The 17,912-nt window shown below is 35.5% G+C and overlaps 1 protein-coding gene across 2 annotated transcripts in view; it reads left to right on the top strand.

Annotated features, from left to right (window-relative positions):
• The first annotated feature begins 434 nt into the window (after positions 1-434).
• Positions 435-17,912, top strand: part of WDR79 (Telomerase Cajal body protein 1 homolog) — a 68,230-nt gene continuing 50,752 nt past the window's right edge. Inside the window, exons 1-2 of one of the 2 annotated variants that reach the window (XR_014132730.1) lie at positions 435-579; positions 10,173-11,034. Coding sequence is in view for 1 of the 2 variants with exons in the window: in XM_081769041.1 (XP_081625167.1) it covers positions 10,193-11,034 (842 nt within the window). In the remaining variant the exon portion in view is untranslated. The remainder of the gene's footprint in view (positions 580-10,172; positions 11,035-17,912) is intronic. The other variant, XM_081769041.1, reaches the window with a different exon arrangement.

Here is a 17,912-nt window from a genome sequence, read left to right on the forward strand (position 1 = left end):
CGAAATGTTATTTCAATTAGTACCAAAGCGGCTGACTAACATATTGAGTCCTTGTAAGAAGAAGGAAAGTACACTCGAGTTGTGGCGCTCCAATAGGTTAATTTTTGGGTCATTTTTCGTGGCAATTAAAACCGAATTCCTGTAGCTTTCTTAACTGAACGGGAGACAACCAATACGTACTCACGGGACGGCAAATATTTTATGGCACAATTTTTATTCTATGAACCATTAATACATACAAAAATTTTATATTTCCAAATGAAACTATATACATTAATGTGTCATTTCAAAAAAAAGTGGGGGGGCAACTGCCCCCCTTTGCCCCCCCTAATCGCCGCCCATGGCTGTATTTATACAGCGATGTTAAGAGAATTATCGCAATTTTTAGTTTGCGTGTACGCAAATTTCTGTGAAATAAGGACAAAATGCCTCTGAGAAGCTTAAATCGCAACAGTGAACAGCATCTACGCAATAACAACAGTGAACAGCACCGGTGTTTCCGTCAATGTGTTTTTTAAATAATCTTAAGATGAATTGAAAGGATTATAGCTGTGAAATATGATGAATTGAACGTTATAAGTAAGTTTTCAACAATATTCTTTTCTACCTAATCTAATTACAATATTTACAGTTAAAAGCATATAAAGTTCTTGTGTCTTAAGGACATTGATCAAAATAAGAACAGTTGAGTTTTACACTACCGTGTTTTACTTAGTGTTGTTCCCAATGGCAGAACTCTCTTCGTCTTTCTGGATGAGCTTTTGTAAGAAAAAAAAAAAAAAAAAAAAATTGGAGGAATTCTGCTGAAAATTTCTACAGAAGGAAAACTTGTGATCAGGCCTGTATTTATATATTGTGCGCGGAGTATAATTAGTACAAGGGGTACAGAAGCACGTAAAAAACAAAATTTACAGGAGAAATGAATGATGCAAGTACTTAGACGTCATATAACGTAAGCAAATCGAAACTAACCTAAGCTAACCTGAACTAACGTAAACTAACCTAGTATTAGTAGAAATGTCCTATGTTTAGCAGAAGGGGTCCAGCTCTTTTCTCTAAAAAATGTTACAATTTTGGTAATTTCTGTTCACATTCGGTTAGTTTAGAATACGTTAGGATAGTTTAGGCTAGCTTACATTAGTTTAGTTTAGTTTAGGCTAGGTTAGGGGTCCCGCATAATTTTCCAAAAACCGATAGAATTTTGCTTATTTTTACTAATATTAGGTAAGTTTAGGTTAGTTAAGGTTAGCTTAAGTTAGTTTATGGTAGGCTAGGTTAGATTTGGTTACGTTATGTTACGTCGAAGTACTTGCATCACTCATTTCTCCTGTAAATTTTGTGTGTTTTACGTGCTTCTGGACCCCTTGTACTAAACATACTCCGTAGAAATAAGCGACTTTTTTTTTTTTTTGAAAATTATGCGGGACCCCTACACTAATATAACTAACCTAAACTAACCTAACCTAACCTAACCTACCCTAAACTAATCGAATGTGAACTGAAATTACCAAAATTGTAATATTTTTTAGAGAAAAGAGCTGGACCTCTTCTGCTGTGCTCTAAATAATTTGCCGACCCCTCGAAAATGATCTATATTAGAGTTGAATTCATGGTTTTTCAGGTCGCTGAGATGAATAGTGGCAGTTTTAATCTAATTCAATTTCTTGTTCATACTTCACTTCCCAGAGAGAGGGTGAGATGGTAAGAGTGCACTTTATGCTGAACATTCATTAAATCCGATTCCTCGGAACAGTTCAGAGATCAGTTCCCAAAAATAATCCCATGAATCGAAGCAATCGATAAGTAAATTCTGGACAAATTCTGCAGACCACCTAATAGGCAATCGTAACCTAACTTCGCACCAGCAAACTAAGGTGTATCACAACAGCGACAATAGATTACGATTGCTAACCAGAGATTTACCACACTCACCAAGAATTTACTCTTCAATTGCTACGAATAATGGAAATATCCTTGAGAGGTGACGCTAAACTATTCCGAGAAATCAATTCAGGTGAAACGGTAACAATTCTGAGATCGGCGCGCAAATCCCCCCCCCCCTCAAGAACCAGTAAAGAAAACATCCAAAAAAACAAATAATAAAACCACTACTATAAGTCTAACGTAATAAGGAAAAAAATAAGTGCAATAAAATAAAGTAACACTCACCACTTATTATAAATCAATCCAAAAAATAAATAAATACATTTCACCAATGGAGCAACCAGCAGCAAACTATCCACTTATGACTACGGCGCATTCAACCGACATTAAATTTGAGTCTACCGAACAAACTCTCGTCCACCTCAACTGTTATTCCAGGACCTCCGATAAGGTTACTAGAATTTCTAACGATGTTTCAAGACACACCTCTCTACAGAAACACAACCAATCCGAAACAGTGTGCCTATTAAGCAGGGTTGGCAAAAACCATGGTTTTTATTGAAAAAACCAAAAACCAGGTTTTTTTTGTTTAAATAATTTACTCTATGTATTTATATTAGATATGGACAGAAATGAGTTTGTTTCGCTTTCGCGTTATTATGCAACAACAAGGTTATGCTGGAATTGGGTCATATAAGCTTAAAGCGGAATTCAAACCGCTTCTCGGCTTCATCCAAGAAAAATTGTCCATTTCGGCACGAAACCGGGACTAATTTGGTCACAAATGCGATTGCCGACTCACTCACGAAGGACTCCTGATAAAAGTACGTTGTACTTATCTTTACATAGACCTAGTTAATATAATTGTCAAGAGTCATTTTAGAAGGACAAAATGATAAACAGTTACACAAGTAAAAACATTATACAATTATATATAGATCGGGAAACTCCCATCTTAGCCATTGGGAAAATCCTGTTATTACTTTAAATGTATTTGTATATAAAATTTTAAGGTCAACGTATCATAATCACTACGCTAAAACTGAGGTATTAAATTACAAATTTGGTACGTAGATATCATTCAATAAAATTAAAACAAAGTCAAATCCAAGCTGATGTTGAAAGCTGCGTAGGCAGTTGATAAATTTTGCCAATTTCTATTAATATATTTAAGCAATCTTCGCTTCTTTATAAAACATCAGGCAAGTAGAAATATATAATTTGGTTTTGTTTCGTATGTTTAGGCTTAACATCCTTCGAAATACTAAGGTTATCACGGAGAAGACTTTCGCTTAAAGGGACACCTCGAATCGCTACTTGGTTTACACTTGAAAGATGGGTTGTGGTTCGCCCGAGAATTGAACACGGGACCCTTTGATTAAAAGGTGAAAAGTACATAAACGTAATGCAAAAGTGGAGACGTCACCATGAAGTTCACATGATTTAAAGCATTTTTCGTTCTTTTTTTGTTTGGTTTAAACCAGTTTTTTTTTTTTTTTTTTTTTTTTTTTTTTTTTTTTTTTTTTTTGAAAAAAAAACAGCTGGTTTAAACCAGCCAACCCTGCTACTAAGTTTCGAGAAAATTCGTTGATAATGAAATCATAATTAGTAACATTACATACAAAAACATCTCTTATCATCAACGTCTCCTTTAGTCTAACCGGCATAACCGTGAGACGTAAAACAAGAGATTTAATTTTTTTTGAAAAAAATATGATAAACATTCTTCTCAATGTTAATCAATCCACATAATATTGCGAAACGATTGGCATTCACTTCAGCATCACAAACATATTTGAACAAAATAATAATAATAATAATTAATATCCGAACCCGAAACTCACTTGAGAATACTAGTACGCTTATTAAATATGAACTACAAAATTTTCGCCTTGTGAAAAGAATCAAGGGACGCCCGGGTGTTTTGATGAAACAAGGACCTGTTTCTTTTAGTGATTCGAGGATGTATAAGTAGATAGATAGATAGACTGACTGACTGACTGACTGACTGACTGGACTGACTCACTCACTCACTCACTCACTCACTCCCCCCAATCTCCGACCCTTCAAACAAATAATGCAAACTGATAATATCCTTACAAATGTTTATTGTTTAAAAAATTATGCGTGGTGAACCAGGAGTTGATGTGTATACAATAAAAAAAAAAAAAAAAAAAAAAAAAAGGGTAATTTCAGTGAAGACGAAAACGATAAAACTACCTATTAACTTTAGAACTAATTGTTTTTAATCAGCAAGTAGGAGAAAATAATGACAAAGTGAGCGTCTTGTGGGTTTCTTCCATAGCATTTTCTTCTGAATCGAAACTTCTGGCTCGTTTGAGATTCAAATGACGAGTCTGCTATCCTGATCATGGGCGTCCGAAGGGGGAGGGCAGGGTGGGGCCCACCCCCCTGGGTCACGAAAATGTATACGTACTATAGCAAATCACGTATATTAAATACCAGACTTAATTTAACAACTACGGAATGGACCCTCCCTAGAAAACTTTCTTCGGGCGCCCATGATCCCTGACTGAGGACTTTTGGCTTTTCTTCACCAATATGTTGGTATCGAGGAACTAAAAATATCAGTTGAGTACGAGTAGGCCAAATCGAAGGCGTACACAAGCATAAAGAAATCGATTGTACAATTGATAATAATTTAGATCAACTTTAAGTCTAAAAGAAATTTATGAAATATAAGTGTCACTGTTAACACTAAACAAATTGAAAATAGTTCGGAAAATGTATCGGTAAATATCGGTGTCCATTCGCCGATACGGATACTCCCAAAAGTGGCCGATATCACCGATACCGATATATCGGTACACCTCTTAAAAAAAACTACATTTCAGTAAAAGTAAATGAAGTGAAGGAAAACAGACAAAAACGACTGATTTTGTGCATCTTTAAAGAATTATACATTCATTTCAAAAACTGTGTCCAATGATACAGAGAGGTTTCTCCAAACTCTGTAGCTACAGACCTAAATGATGTGTCGTTGTTGCCTCTGCAGGTACCCACACAGTTTGTGTGTGTTTGTGTTTGTACCATTAAAATGTCAAGCGTTTGGTAGAAGGAGCAGGTCTAAATGTTGACTTCCGAGACATGTTAGAACTGATGACATGTGATATACGTAGGTACAAGGGTATTATGGATGTTTGTCCTAAGTGCCCTGGTATAAAAATTATTGATGATATGCTTAATACTGAGATGGAAGAAATGGATGAAACATACCAATGTTTAACAGCAGGGTTTGATTTAAAAAAAAAAAAAACGTTTTTTTTTTCGTTTTTTTTTTTCGAAATATTTTAATGTCTTTGGGGTAAAGTGTGAAAATGTGATTTATATTTCAAGATTGTCATTGTCACAACTTGCAACAATTTTCTGTTCTGGCCGTCATTTTCAAAGTTTACAATGGATCGCCGAGAAACTCTATACAGCAAATTTAAAATGTTTCATGCTTGTACCCTGAAAATTTAAACTTAAAAGACCGAAAGTTAGACCCTGTAGTGTGTGTTGTACAAGCAGAGAAACGAAATGATGTAGATCGAGTCATCTCAGGAGCCTCAGTGACGTTCGTCTAATATGAATACTAAATACATTAATTTAAAACAACCAATATATGTATATATAATTCATGTTTTATGAAATGTTTCAAAATATCTTATGTGAAATATTTTCCAGCGTAAAATAACTGGTTTTATTGTTGATGTTCATTTCCGATACTTTGTGCGTTTAATTACGGGAATTTCCCGAGCACTTCTTTCGCGGCGGGGTTTTCCCGAAAATGCAGCTTTCTTTACTGTACATCGAAACTTCCACTAGTACGGAAGTTTAATTCCACACTTGAAACAGTTGCGTTACATAGTCTTCGGAACTCCGAGCATTAAGCTTCTTAAATTTGACAAGAATTTTCACGCTATTGCTGGTGTTGATTCTACAGAATGCTTATTTGAGGAATAGCAACTAATGACTGAACTAAACTGTTGTTGTTCAAAAACCAAATTTTATTGAAGAATACTTGTTTTGCAATCAAAGATAAGAAATAATACTAATAGTTTTGCTGATGTATTTACATATTTACTGGTGTTACCGACACATATGACTTTAAAGGCGTCAAACGTATGAAGGATAACGTTCCTTGGCTCCGCCGAGTCGGCGAGCACACTATTCACGGAAAGTACTTTCTCAAATATAAAATTTTATATTTTACTTCAAATAGGCTATAAGCATAATCCTTACATTAATTTGTTCTATAATTATCTTAAGCTAAGGTGGTATTACTTCTGCATTCAGAACTTTATAAAGGTCTTACGTTGAATATTGATGTATCAGGGGGTCTACCAGTCAGGGAATTTGTAGGGTCAGGGTATTTCATTGTGTGTTAGAGAAAATCTTGCACAGGACCTCTATAATAGAAACTAACCTAAGGCAGCTGGGGCTATGGTCTCGCACCTCATAAACCTGCAAGCATGCCAGTTTCTTCATTATGGCCCTACCGGAAGTACCAACATTTTGGGGTGCAGAATATGTGCCACTTCAATAACATGGGAAAGATTTTTCAGTTTCCCATAAGACCCACCTAAAATTGATTTTTTTTTTTTTTTGTTACTTAGATAACGCTGTCAGAAACCCAGGCCTCCCATCTGTCTTGTTTTTCTATTTTTTTTTCCTATATTTTGGAAATGTGTGTATATTTGTCCTATATATGTCCTATTTTTAATCTTGTTCTTTATTTCCTGTATTTTTCAGTCATTGAATTATTAAAAATACAAGCCAAGGGCAGTTTCAGTGATTATTTAAATTGCTATATATTAGCAATATGCTAAATGTTTCTTAGCATTTTTTTCTGAGGACTAGTCACTAATTCTCCTATTATTTTTTTTTAATTTGCTTTTTCCTATCTTCCTATGTCCACTCTTTTTTCTTTGTTTCCTATGTGCTTGTTCTTCCCCAGCGAAGCTTAACTGAGGAACCTTGCCATGCTCCAGTTTCTTATAACGCAAGCTGTATCAGCGTTTTCTTTCAACAGTGTTTGCAGCAGTATTGGCTGGTCATTGAGGTGTGTTGATATTCACCAACTTTCCCAGTGCCTTCCAATATTGCTGTACATAATTACAGCAGATGAAGTAAAGAGGCAATACACATCTTTCCTCAACTTTGAAAGTTAATTTGGAGTGCTTTTCAAGAAAAGCAGACAGGTTAGATCAGTTATATTCACAACTACTCAAGGGCAAAGAGGAATATAAACAACTATATCATTTTGTAAAGAAATGTCTTATTTTATCTCATGGAAATGCCTCTGTTGAGTTCGGCTTCTCAATAAACAAAAATATCTTATTACCTAATCTTCAAGAAGTGTCACTTATTGCACAACGTCTAGTGTATGATAGTGTTCTTAAATTGGGAGGCATTCTGAACATCGAAATTACGAAGCCCATGATACATTATATGCGAAATGCATCACAACAAGAAAGGAAGCATTAGCAGAAAGTCATATTCAGAAGGATGAACAATCAGAGCGAAAACGAACGGCTCAAAAAATCAAAGGACTTGAAGCTAAGAAAGCCAAACTTCAAGAAAACACTAACCAGGAGATTGCTAAATTAGACAACCAGATAGAAGTGTTGCAGAAACTGTAAAAAATCTGACTAACATTCTAAAATGCATGTAAATACAGTTTTAAGGTTGTATATTTGTTCGTGAACATTTAATACTACTCTGTGGAGTTAATATATATATATATGTGGAAAGTTGTATAACGCCAGGGATAATGGTCTAAGTTAACCATCTGTGTAAACAAGAAAGTTATTGTATGGGAAAACCCATTTCTAAAAGTTTTTGCATTTAATATTATGGTGTGATTACTAAATACTAAAAATAAATAGGAGTAGAAAGGGTGGCTGTGAGGGGTGAAGGGAGGCCACTAAAATAGTGATAAATTACAGATAAATGAATTGGTTCGTTTGTACGTTTGTAGAATATTGTATAAGCGTATAAACAATGATGAAAACTTACAGTTCACTTTAAATATAAGTTATTTTTCATGAGTTATACTAAGAAAAAAGATAGCGACAGAGTCAGGGAAAATTATAATTTTGTCAGGGAAAATCAGGGAATTTGATTATGCTTGTGTGGTTGGCACCCTGTGTATACTTTAACGTGAAAGCTCTATCGACCAAGGAAGTCCAAAATCTGATTTAAAAAAAAAAATAACTTTCAATGTGATCACCTTAGTTGTACCAATAATGTACTAACAAAAAGCTCTAAAACCCAGTTGGGTTTTAAGTTTTTTTTTTTTTTCTCAGATGGGTCCAACCCGAAAATCGGTGGGTTTTTTCGGGCTGGACCCACTTCGGCAAACCCTGTTTAACAGTGGGTGAGTAGACACGTGTACCTTAACAAACATTGTTTTGAGTTCCAGTAAATTCATTTGAAAGTCTCATACAGAAGTTGTTAGCCCTCAAACAGCATCACTATATCAAAACCTCCGTCTGCTCCTCTATAAGCCAACCTCGGTGATACTGATTGTTTAGTATTGGCTATTTTATTTTATTTTTAAATAGGAAATACGCTCATAATTCAAGATTAAATACAAAGTTATTTGGTAAATTCTCAATCCACTTTATGTCCTTTTCGTATATTATATGTTTGAACATCATCAATAATCATAACGGCTCGCCCGACACACCATCGACGGACAGATGTCGTATGCGAATGACCATTGACTATTGCATAGCTACATTACGAATACTTGCTCAGGAATTGAGTGTTCCACATCAACATGTAGTTCGGTATTGGCTGGAGTGTACAGACAGTTTTTAGTGGTGTCTATTGCTTCAGCTCACTTTGACTGCACAACGTAGGTCGGAATGGTGCTGAGAACGTCACAGATGGCGTATCGAATGGCATGACATCCTCTTCTCCAGAATCTATAGCATGATAGACACATGAGTATCTGGTAGCATCGCGTTGATCAATGAATGATTATGCCTTTTTGTCCTTTTTTCCCTAGAGATTAGATTAATGCAGTTCAATGTGTCATCTTCATATGATAAGTCATAGGGTGGCCACCATATTCGACAATTATTTTGGCTCACGCGTTCATATCATCTTTCGCTCATTGAACATAGTAGTCCATGATCGCAGATGATTCGTACATTCCTACGCAGGAGAACATGAAACGTCTGTACCTCTATACGCCTTGCTGTGTTGAACGAAATATTGGCGCCTGTGATGATTTCACTGATTCCGAACTTCTGGTAGACTCCCAAAGCGCCATCACACGTCGCACAGAACAATAAGAGTTATTATTTCATCTTTGTACAATAAGTTATTTGTGTATCAATTTGGCGTTATTAGCTCTTTTCTTCCCTAGTTCTACAACTTTAATGGCCAGTAATCCTATATTATTCTACAAAGAAATATGTAATTGAGGAAACGAGCGTGTTTTTGTTCAAGTCAACTCGCCAATACAATTGAAACAAACCAAGTAAGTAACGCCTGAAAACTTATGTCACTAAAATTTCCTGAGTAAAGTCTTTAAATATTTTGAATTACAAAGAAAACGCAAGTAGTTCGTGCAAAGCGTCGAAAGTTACAATATTCTTTATTTGCATGTGGGTGTACATAAAGTACGATTTAGTTATACTTAAGACTAACTGTAGTATGCAATGATAAATGTAAAATAGTGATTCTGAAACAATGGTGAATGAGAAATATTTCGAGATTTCCACTCTGCTCTGCTGGTATAAATACTACTTGTCCATCGTAAGATAGAAAGAACACTTTATTCATAAATAGTATTACAACTCAAAGATGAAGTTAACCTATAATAATTTGTACATTTCTAGAGAAAAGAAAATAAGTGAAATTTCCTAGATAAATTAGTTGTATACAATCGTGATCAAAATAATGATTACAGTTCTTATTTTACTTTCTAAGAACCATGTATTTACAATTACATATTTTCCGTGAAGTTTAAAAGAGTAATAAAATCGGTAAATACCTCGGTAAAGAGGCATTATCGTTGCATACAACATTACTATTTCTTTTGGAAGGATTTGTTGAAAAATTATGTCAATAACGAAAACCAAAGAAAGGAAAATTTCATTATCCTTATATCCTTAAATATAATAGAATATAAATTATTTCTTATCTTAAAAATTAACATTGTTCTTGGTTAATATTTTGACTTTCTTCTCTACATTATTGTTGTTATACTTGACCAGATCCAAGTTGTTAATTTTACTTACTAATCTAAAGATTGTCTTTTTCTATTTTAGATGTTACTGGCAAAGTTGACATGAACCCTGAGATTCCAATGGATGGCCAGATAAAAGACTATAGTGAAATTAAATCGAGTAAAAGCGAAAATAATAATGTAAATGGTAATCACTCCATTGAATTAACTAATCAAGATAAACAGACTGATACTGGTGAAAAAAATGGGTATGATGATAGCCATACAGAAGAAGATTTGGTAAATCATTTCGATGAATTAAGCGAGGAAACTGCTTTAGTTAATGACGGAAACATAAGTAATAATAATGATAAGTGCGTGTCTTCTAATGTTGGGATTTACAGTGCGCCGAAGTCTAATCATATGAGATCGCTCGAACAATCTAACGAACAGTGTTTAGAAAATGATGCGGAGGACAAGAGAGTTGAGAAATCAAAAGGGAATGAAACATTGAAGAACACAGGGCAAGAAGTGCTTATAAGTTGTACTTTGGGAAATGGAAAAAACATTTCAAATGATAGTGGCAAAAATTTACTTCAAGAACTCAATAAAGAACTAAGAAATAACGGACAGGAAATTTGTCCGGGCTCTGTCCGTATGACATTAGATATAAGTAGTGATAATACTGACTTTAATGAAAGGAGTGAAAACGGTATGCTGTATAAAAGGAGGAAGTTGAACTCAGATGATAGTAGTGATATATCTTCAAAACTTCATCCATGTAGTAACAATTCAAGCAATGAAGCAAGCAGTGAAGAAAATACTGACACAAATCGTAAAATGCTCTCAAATGACGGTCATGATTCTCTTAGTCACTGTTTTGATCTTCCAGTGAAACAAATTGCTAAAGCGTGGAGGGACTTTTCCAACAAGAATATTGATAGCTACACAAGAGGATGCAAATGGTAAGTCATGTATACAAAGATATAGAGGAATGCTTGCTCTTAGTACGGATAGTTATGAGTTCGATTTTTAATGTGCATTCGGTCACTTAACGTCTAGGGCATTCAAATGTCTGTTAAATTGGTGTGATTACAATATCCGAGAATGGAAAGAGTCTAAATCAGAGAAAATAGTTAAAAGCATTACGTATGATATTATTTTCGTGGGGAGGTTTAAGATGAAACGTGGATAGTTTAACAGTTGATGTGTTGGAACATTCGGCATGTTATATATTTATTGTTATTACACGTTTAGGGAAGGTACGGGTTATGAACGCAGCATACATCAAATCTTTACATTGAACCCAATGGGCTCCAGCTACTCTCGCTTCAGATCAACTTCACATAAATGCCATAGAAGCTTATTTGCAGTGATGGTCGTATAGTAGTCGACAAAGGTTTAATAAATTAGGTAAGGTTGAAAAGTTGGTAGCCAGTTAATAAGACATGTCTTCTAAAATCAAGCTATTTCCTTATTGTCAAGACTAAAAGCAAAAGGTAGAAAGGGGTAAAGGTAGAACTACTCATGACTTTACCTCAGATTTTTAAGCACTGAAAACTATTTTTTTTAACCTAAAATAATCTGTAAGAACTCTTAGTTTATGCTTTTAACCATTTCGTTAGTTTCATGTACCGGTATATCAAAAATTGGTTCAACAGATTCTACACTCCAAAACAAAGGAAAAGAGTCATTACAACAATCAATCTGGGCCACTTTGTTACCAATATATTGAGAGTCTTTTGAAGACGAGAGTGCATTTTACATATATTCGTTTGTAGCTGACCATTGATAGTACATGGTGTCCACATTCTGGAAAGTCAGGGAAAATCAGGGATAGTCAGGGAAATGGATTTTAGTCAGGGAAAGTCAGGGAAATCACAAGAAAAGCTTGCCAAGTCAGGGAAAGTCAGGGAAAATGCACAAGAAATTGTACGATCAATTACAAACATTACAATTAGAAAGATTTCTTGTATGTTTTGCAGTTGATTCCTGGAGGGACAAACACCATATGTTGATGGAAATGTACAAGTATTTTTGAATTCACCTTCTGATGCTTATCAGAAGGTACTTTCCCGCCTTCCTAGCGGCTCATTTTTTTCTTCCGTTTTTTTTTTTTTTTTTTTGTTTGTTTTGTTTTGTTTGTTTGCTTTTTACTTGACAGTAGAGTATTTTGAATCTCTTCTTGGTTTCATACATACTTTATTTTCATCTTTTTCTAACACCTGTACTATAGGAATACCAAGTCAATATTTCAGGCTCTTTGGTAGGCTAAGCGAAAAAAATTCAGTTGTTAATATCAGTTGAAATGTTTCGCACGACCTGAGCCCAATAATGAAACATACCAAAACTGAGGGCTTGTCTAGATACTTAATAGATTGTTTCGCATGGCCTGTACCCAATGATGAAAAGCAACAGGATGATTCAAAAGACTTGCACCATAAACTACATCCGTGAACATGTGATTGTGAGTCAATGATGCAGGCATAATGGGCTTGCTTATTCCGTGAGCGCTTGCTTCCCGTAAACAAACTTGGCCTAGCTGTCAGTCCAAAGTCCTTATCAGTTAACTATTCCTTTGAACACAGTGTTTTTTATATAAACAGGGCTCCCACTTGTCCTGTTTTCCTATATTTTGGAAATTTGTGACAATTATTATAGGACAAATATATATGTCCTTTATTTCCTTTATTTTTCAAGTGCAGTCCCAATGATGATTTAAATTGCTACATATTAGCAATATGCTAATTGTGTCTTAGGATTTTTTCTGAGGGACTAGAATATGCATATGCCTTTATGAGCTATACATATTTGCTAATTTAATTGTATTTAAATTTTTCTTGTATAGATCATTAGTTTACAATGCCAAGAAAAACTCGATTTTGCGATCAGTGGCTAAGTGATCAGTCCATATTTATTTTATTATTATTTTTTTAAGGATACAGCAGGTCTACTAAGTTTAAAAAGTAAAAAGATACTCTTATTTTGTATTAATCTAAATCTTGTTTCCGGTTGCCCTTGGAGGTGAAGGGTGACCTTTTCTTACAATACATTTATATTTTTTTCTGTGCTTCAGAGCATAATATTCTATTGTATCTACCTATCTACATAATTTCTAAACCGCAAAAGTTGGACCGCTTTGTAGTTACTAACATTGATATACTTACGAGATAACAGGTGCTGATAGTAAACTGTTACCCCAATTTGATTACCATCACTAATATATGTACGAGCTTTCGAGAACTAACTCACTGTTCTCATCATCAGGCTTAGATGGGAGAATAGGATGGGTGAGGGCAGCACGGACGATGATGTGAACAGTGAGTTAGTTCTTGAAAGCTCGTACATATATTAGTGATGGTAATCAAATTGTGGTAACAGTTTACTATCAGTACCTTTTGTCTGGTAAGTATATCATTGTACGTAATTTCTAATTTCACTTCCAAAAATATTTTAGATGCCTTTCTTTGCATTGCTTCAGAAATTAATATCACTTTCTCTTTTTGCAGGTTTAAGTGGGATGTCAACTCAATAATCTGACCTTATGAGTCATCATAATGGCTAATAAGTCAACTTCTTTTAATGATCAATGGCTTGATGAAAAGTTGTACCCGGAATTTTCATGTTGGATTGGACGTGTACATGGAAATAGTGGATGTGCGTTTTGCAAAGTATGTTCAAAATCATTCAAGCTTAGTAACATGGGACGAAGAGCAGTGTCCTCTCATGCTAAAGGACCTCAACATCTTAAGAACTTGAAAGCTAAACTCATGCAACCTGCTGTCAGTGTGTTTGTGCCTTCCAGTTCAACAGGTCAGTCATCAGGTACAAGTGACTGTAGCCAGGAATCTGATCAAACTGTGTGTAAGCATAAAGATGATCAGCCAGAATCAAGTGAAGGAAGTGGTGAAATCAATAGCAAAAATAAAGAGCGTGGTTTACATTCATACATACAGACCGAAGAAGTTATGAAGGCAGAAATAATATGGACTTTGGAGTTGGTTGCAAAGAAAATATCCTTGAATGCTTGCCAGAACATTAGCCAAACTTTCCAGTTGATGTTTCCTGACAGCTCTGTTGCTTCCAAATTTACCCTTGGGAAGACAAAAGCCTCTTATCTAGTAAATCATGGCTTGGCTCCATATTTTAAAGATTGTGTTATGGATAGAGTTAAACAGGCTTCAGATTATGTCATATATTTCGACGAATCTCTGAATAAAGTAGTTCAGAGAGGCCAGATGGACCTAGTCGTAAGATTCTGGGATGTAAATCAACAAAAAGTTTCTACATCATATCTAAATAGTGTATTTTTGGGACGGGCAAGAGCCGATGATCTTTTGGAGAGATTCAGAGAGGGAATAGGTCTTTCATTAGACAATTTACTGCAGGTTTCCATGGATGGACCAAACGTAAATCTCCTCTTCAGGGAAAAACTTAAGAGTGAAATGTGCCAACGAAATCCCGATGGAAAAAGTTTGATAGACACTGGTGTTTGTGGACTACATGTTTTGCATGGTAGCATGAAAAATGGGCTAAAGGCATCACAGTGGCATTTAGACGAGACTCTTAGGGATATGTATTACCTTTTTAATAACAGCCCAGCTCGCCGGGCGGAATATACTACCATTACAGGATCCACCGATTTCCCCAAAAAGTTCTGTTCTATCAGATGGCTTGAGAATGTGGATTGCTTGGAAAGGGCTGTGAAAATTTATCACAATGTGAAGAAATTCATACAAGATTCTACACTACCTAGTTGTCGGCAACAATCTTCTTTAAAGGAACAGATGAAAGACCCTCTGTTGAAGAGTAAGTTGGCTGGTTATAGAGTTGTTTCAGCAGAATGTGAAACTTTTCTTCGAAGATTTCAGTCTCCAAAGCCACTAATGCCTTTCTTGCACACAGCACTTTTGGACTTAATGCATAGTTTATTGGCTCGATGTGTGAAACCAGAAATATTGCAGCAAGCTGACTCTGCTCAAAAACTGATGTCTTTGGAACTTTCAAATGAGAACCTTCTTCCTTCAGCAATGATTGACATTGGTTTTGCTACGAGGAAAGTATTAAGAGAAACCGTATGTACAGACAAGGAAAAAGCAGAATTCAAACTTGAGTTTCGCAAATTAATCATAGGTTTAGTTCAGAAGTTGCGTGAAAGAAGCCCGCTGAAGTACAGGTTTGTGCGTGGTGTCACTTGTTTTGCCCCAAGTATTATTTTGGAGCAGCCATCTCTAGCAAGAAAGAGAGCGCAGATTGTTCTTGAAGACCTTCACAGTGCAAACAGGATTTCGTCAGATGTGGCTGAACAGGCAAAGAAACAGTTCAGTGTATTGTGTATTGAAGCACAAGGTTCCTTGAAATCATACTTTTGCGAGTTTACTGCAAGACACGACGATTCTGTAGGATTAGATGAGTTTTACTACAAGATGCTAAAGGATGATGTCAAGTTTGCTAGCCTTTTGAATGTAGTGAAAATTTGCTTGATAATGTCACATGGCAATTCACCGGTTGAAAGTGGTTTCTCCATCAACAAATCACTACTTGTAGAAAATCTTGTAGAACACTCTCTGGTGTCTCAAAGACTTGTGCATGATGGTATCAGCAGTGCTGGGGGTGTAGGTAATATATCCATCACCAGGAGCTTACTACAGTCTGTAAAATGTTCCAGACGAAGGTACCAAGATTATCTGGACAAACAGAAAAGTGTACAGCGCGAAGAAGAAAAGAAAGTTGTAGAAAAGAGAAGGATTAATCAAGAGCTAAAAGATTTAAATGACAAAAGACAAAAGTTGCAGAATAACTTGAAATCAGAAGAAAGTGCTCTTCAAGCAAGAATCGATGAGCTGGAAAAGAAGAAAGGCAGTTTGTAATATGGAACACTTATTAAAAATATAAACTCTGTTATTCCCCACTTTTATGGATAGTTGTGCAACCATAAGTGAGAAATTTTCATGTGAACACATTCTCCATATTGTACAGAAGACGCTTTATTATTATTATTATCATTATTATTTTTTATTTTAAACCATGATACTTTTCAGTTTTATGTCAACATGTGCTAATATAATACATTTTGAAAACTTGTAAATGTACGTTAAAAAATCTTTCTGTATCTTTGTAATCTTGTGTGCATAATGTGTAATAAAATGTAATAATACGACAGTAAATAAGGTGAGAGTTGGCTGGCTATGGGGATGGTGGAGGCCAGAAAAAGTCAGGGAAAAATTGGAAATGCAGTCAGGGAAAATCAGGGAAAGTCAGGGAAATTGAGATGGAATTTTCTGTGGACACCATGTAGTACACAAGTCTTGTACTAAACGAAATGATGGTTTAAGTAATTGGAAGGAATATATTGTAGATTTTAAATCAGGAATTTAAAAACGATAGAAAATTTAAATAGTAAACTCTGAGAAACGAGTTAGTAAGCTCTTTTCGATGTAAGTAAAAGGAATGTGATTGAGTTACAGAAGGTTGCCTACGATAAAAATAGTCGACTTTCATTGGCCCTCCCCAGCAACACATTTAACCACTATTATGTCGCGATGCGTTGCTGGCTCTGACGCTTGTACTTGATAACAGTGTCAGTTGAACTCGATCTGTGGAACGATGAAATGACATCTCTCTGAACGGGGATCATTTGTGGACTTTCCTCCTCCCGTTAATGCCGTCAGCAAAGCTGGTGTGAATCTCATCATCTGACGATGTGCCCAACGGGTTACTGGGGTACATGATCGGCCGAAAATTCTGAGAACAGCCCGTTCGAACCCCCAATTACAATGTACGCCATTAGGAAAGCCGTGACAACCCTCCAAGCAGAGAAATTTGGCCAAATAACACGGTTTCTCAAACGGCACAGTTCCCAACATTATCGTGAAGAACCTTGTATTGGAAGCGCGTCATAAAGCCCCACATCCAGGAGAGATTCACATATACCAGAAGACTGTATTAATCATACCTCATAGCAGACATGGAAATGAGCGTGTACCCTGAATAAGGAGTGGCCCTACTTAGGTGAGACCAACAGAATTCATCCAAATAAATCACAAGAGCCGTTCTGACTTTGTGTTGCAATGTAAGAAGTTTTCCAAGAAATATTGCAGTCGGGGATGCTGCCACTTGTCTAAGAACCTTCCAACACCAAAGACAGCGCTGCTTACCTCTAGGAGAACGTCATGGATCTTCTGTATAACACACACATCTCCCACTTGTTCGGTGACTAGACCATAAATTTCCAGATCCACATGGACAAGGTCTCGATCATCACAGGCGTTCCATGCAAGAAAGGGAGAAAAGATGGGAATTCGAGTGATCCTGTTTTCGTCTGTCTCTTATGAAATCTCCGGATGCATCACCAGTGGACTACTGTAGGTTTAAACTCCTCAAATACTGTACTTACTGGACGTCGTCCTCATATCTTGGAGAATCTTCGAAAAGTTGCCAAAACGGTGTGAAGAAATATTCCACATCCGATTTGACGCAGAAATTTGCTACAGTGGAAACTACTGCCGGTCAGTCGTTCGGGTCCATGGGTGTTACACTGAACACATTCAGTAGTGAAAAAAAAAAAAAATAAATAAAAATAAAAATAAAAAAATTAAATAAATTACGAGCCAGGTAAATGGTTCAAAATCGACTATTTTTATCGTGAGCAACCTTCTATAGATGAGTTATTCTCTATATTCTTAAGTGAGTTTAAGAATATAAAGAATAAATGATAGAAAAATGTTAAGAATATTTCAAGTACTAATTGAACTATTTTTTGTTGTACTACCTTATTTGATAATTTGTAATTTAAAGTCTGAATTATTTATTGTATTATATTTCTTTTTTATATATTATAAGT

Source organism: Thermobia domestica, chromosome 8 (genome assembly GCF_964235325.1).
Source record: "Thermobia domestica chromosome 8, izTheDome1.hap1.1, whole genome shotgun sequence".
Lineage (NCBI taxonomy): Eukaryota > Metazoa > Arthropoda > Insecta > Zygentoma > Lepismatidae > Thermobia > Thermobia domestica.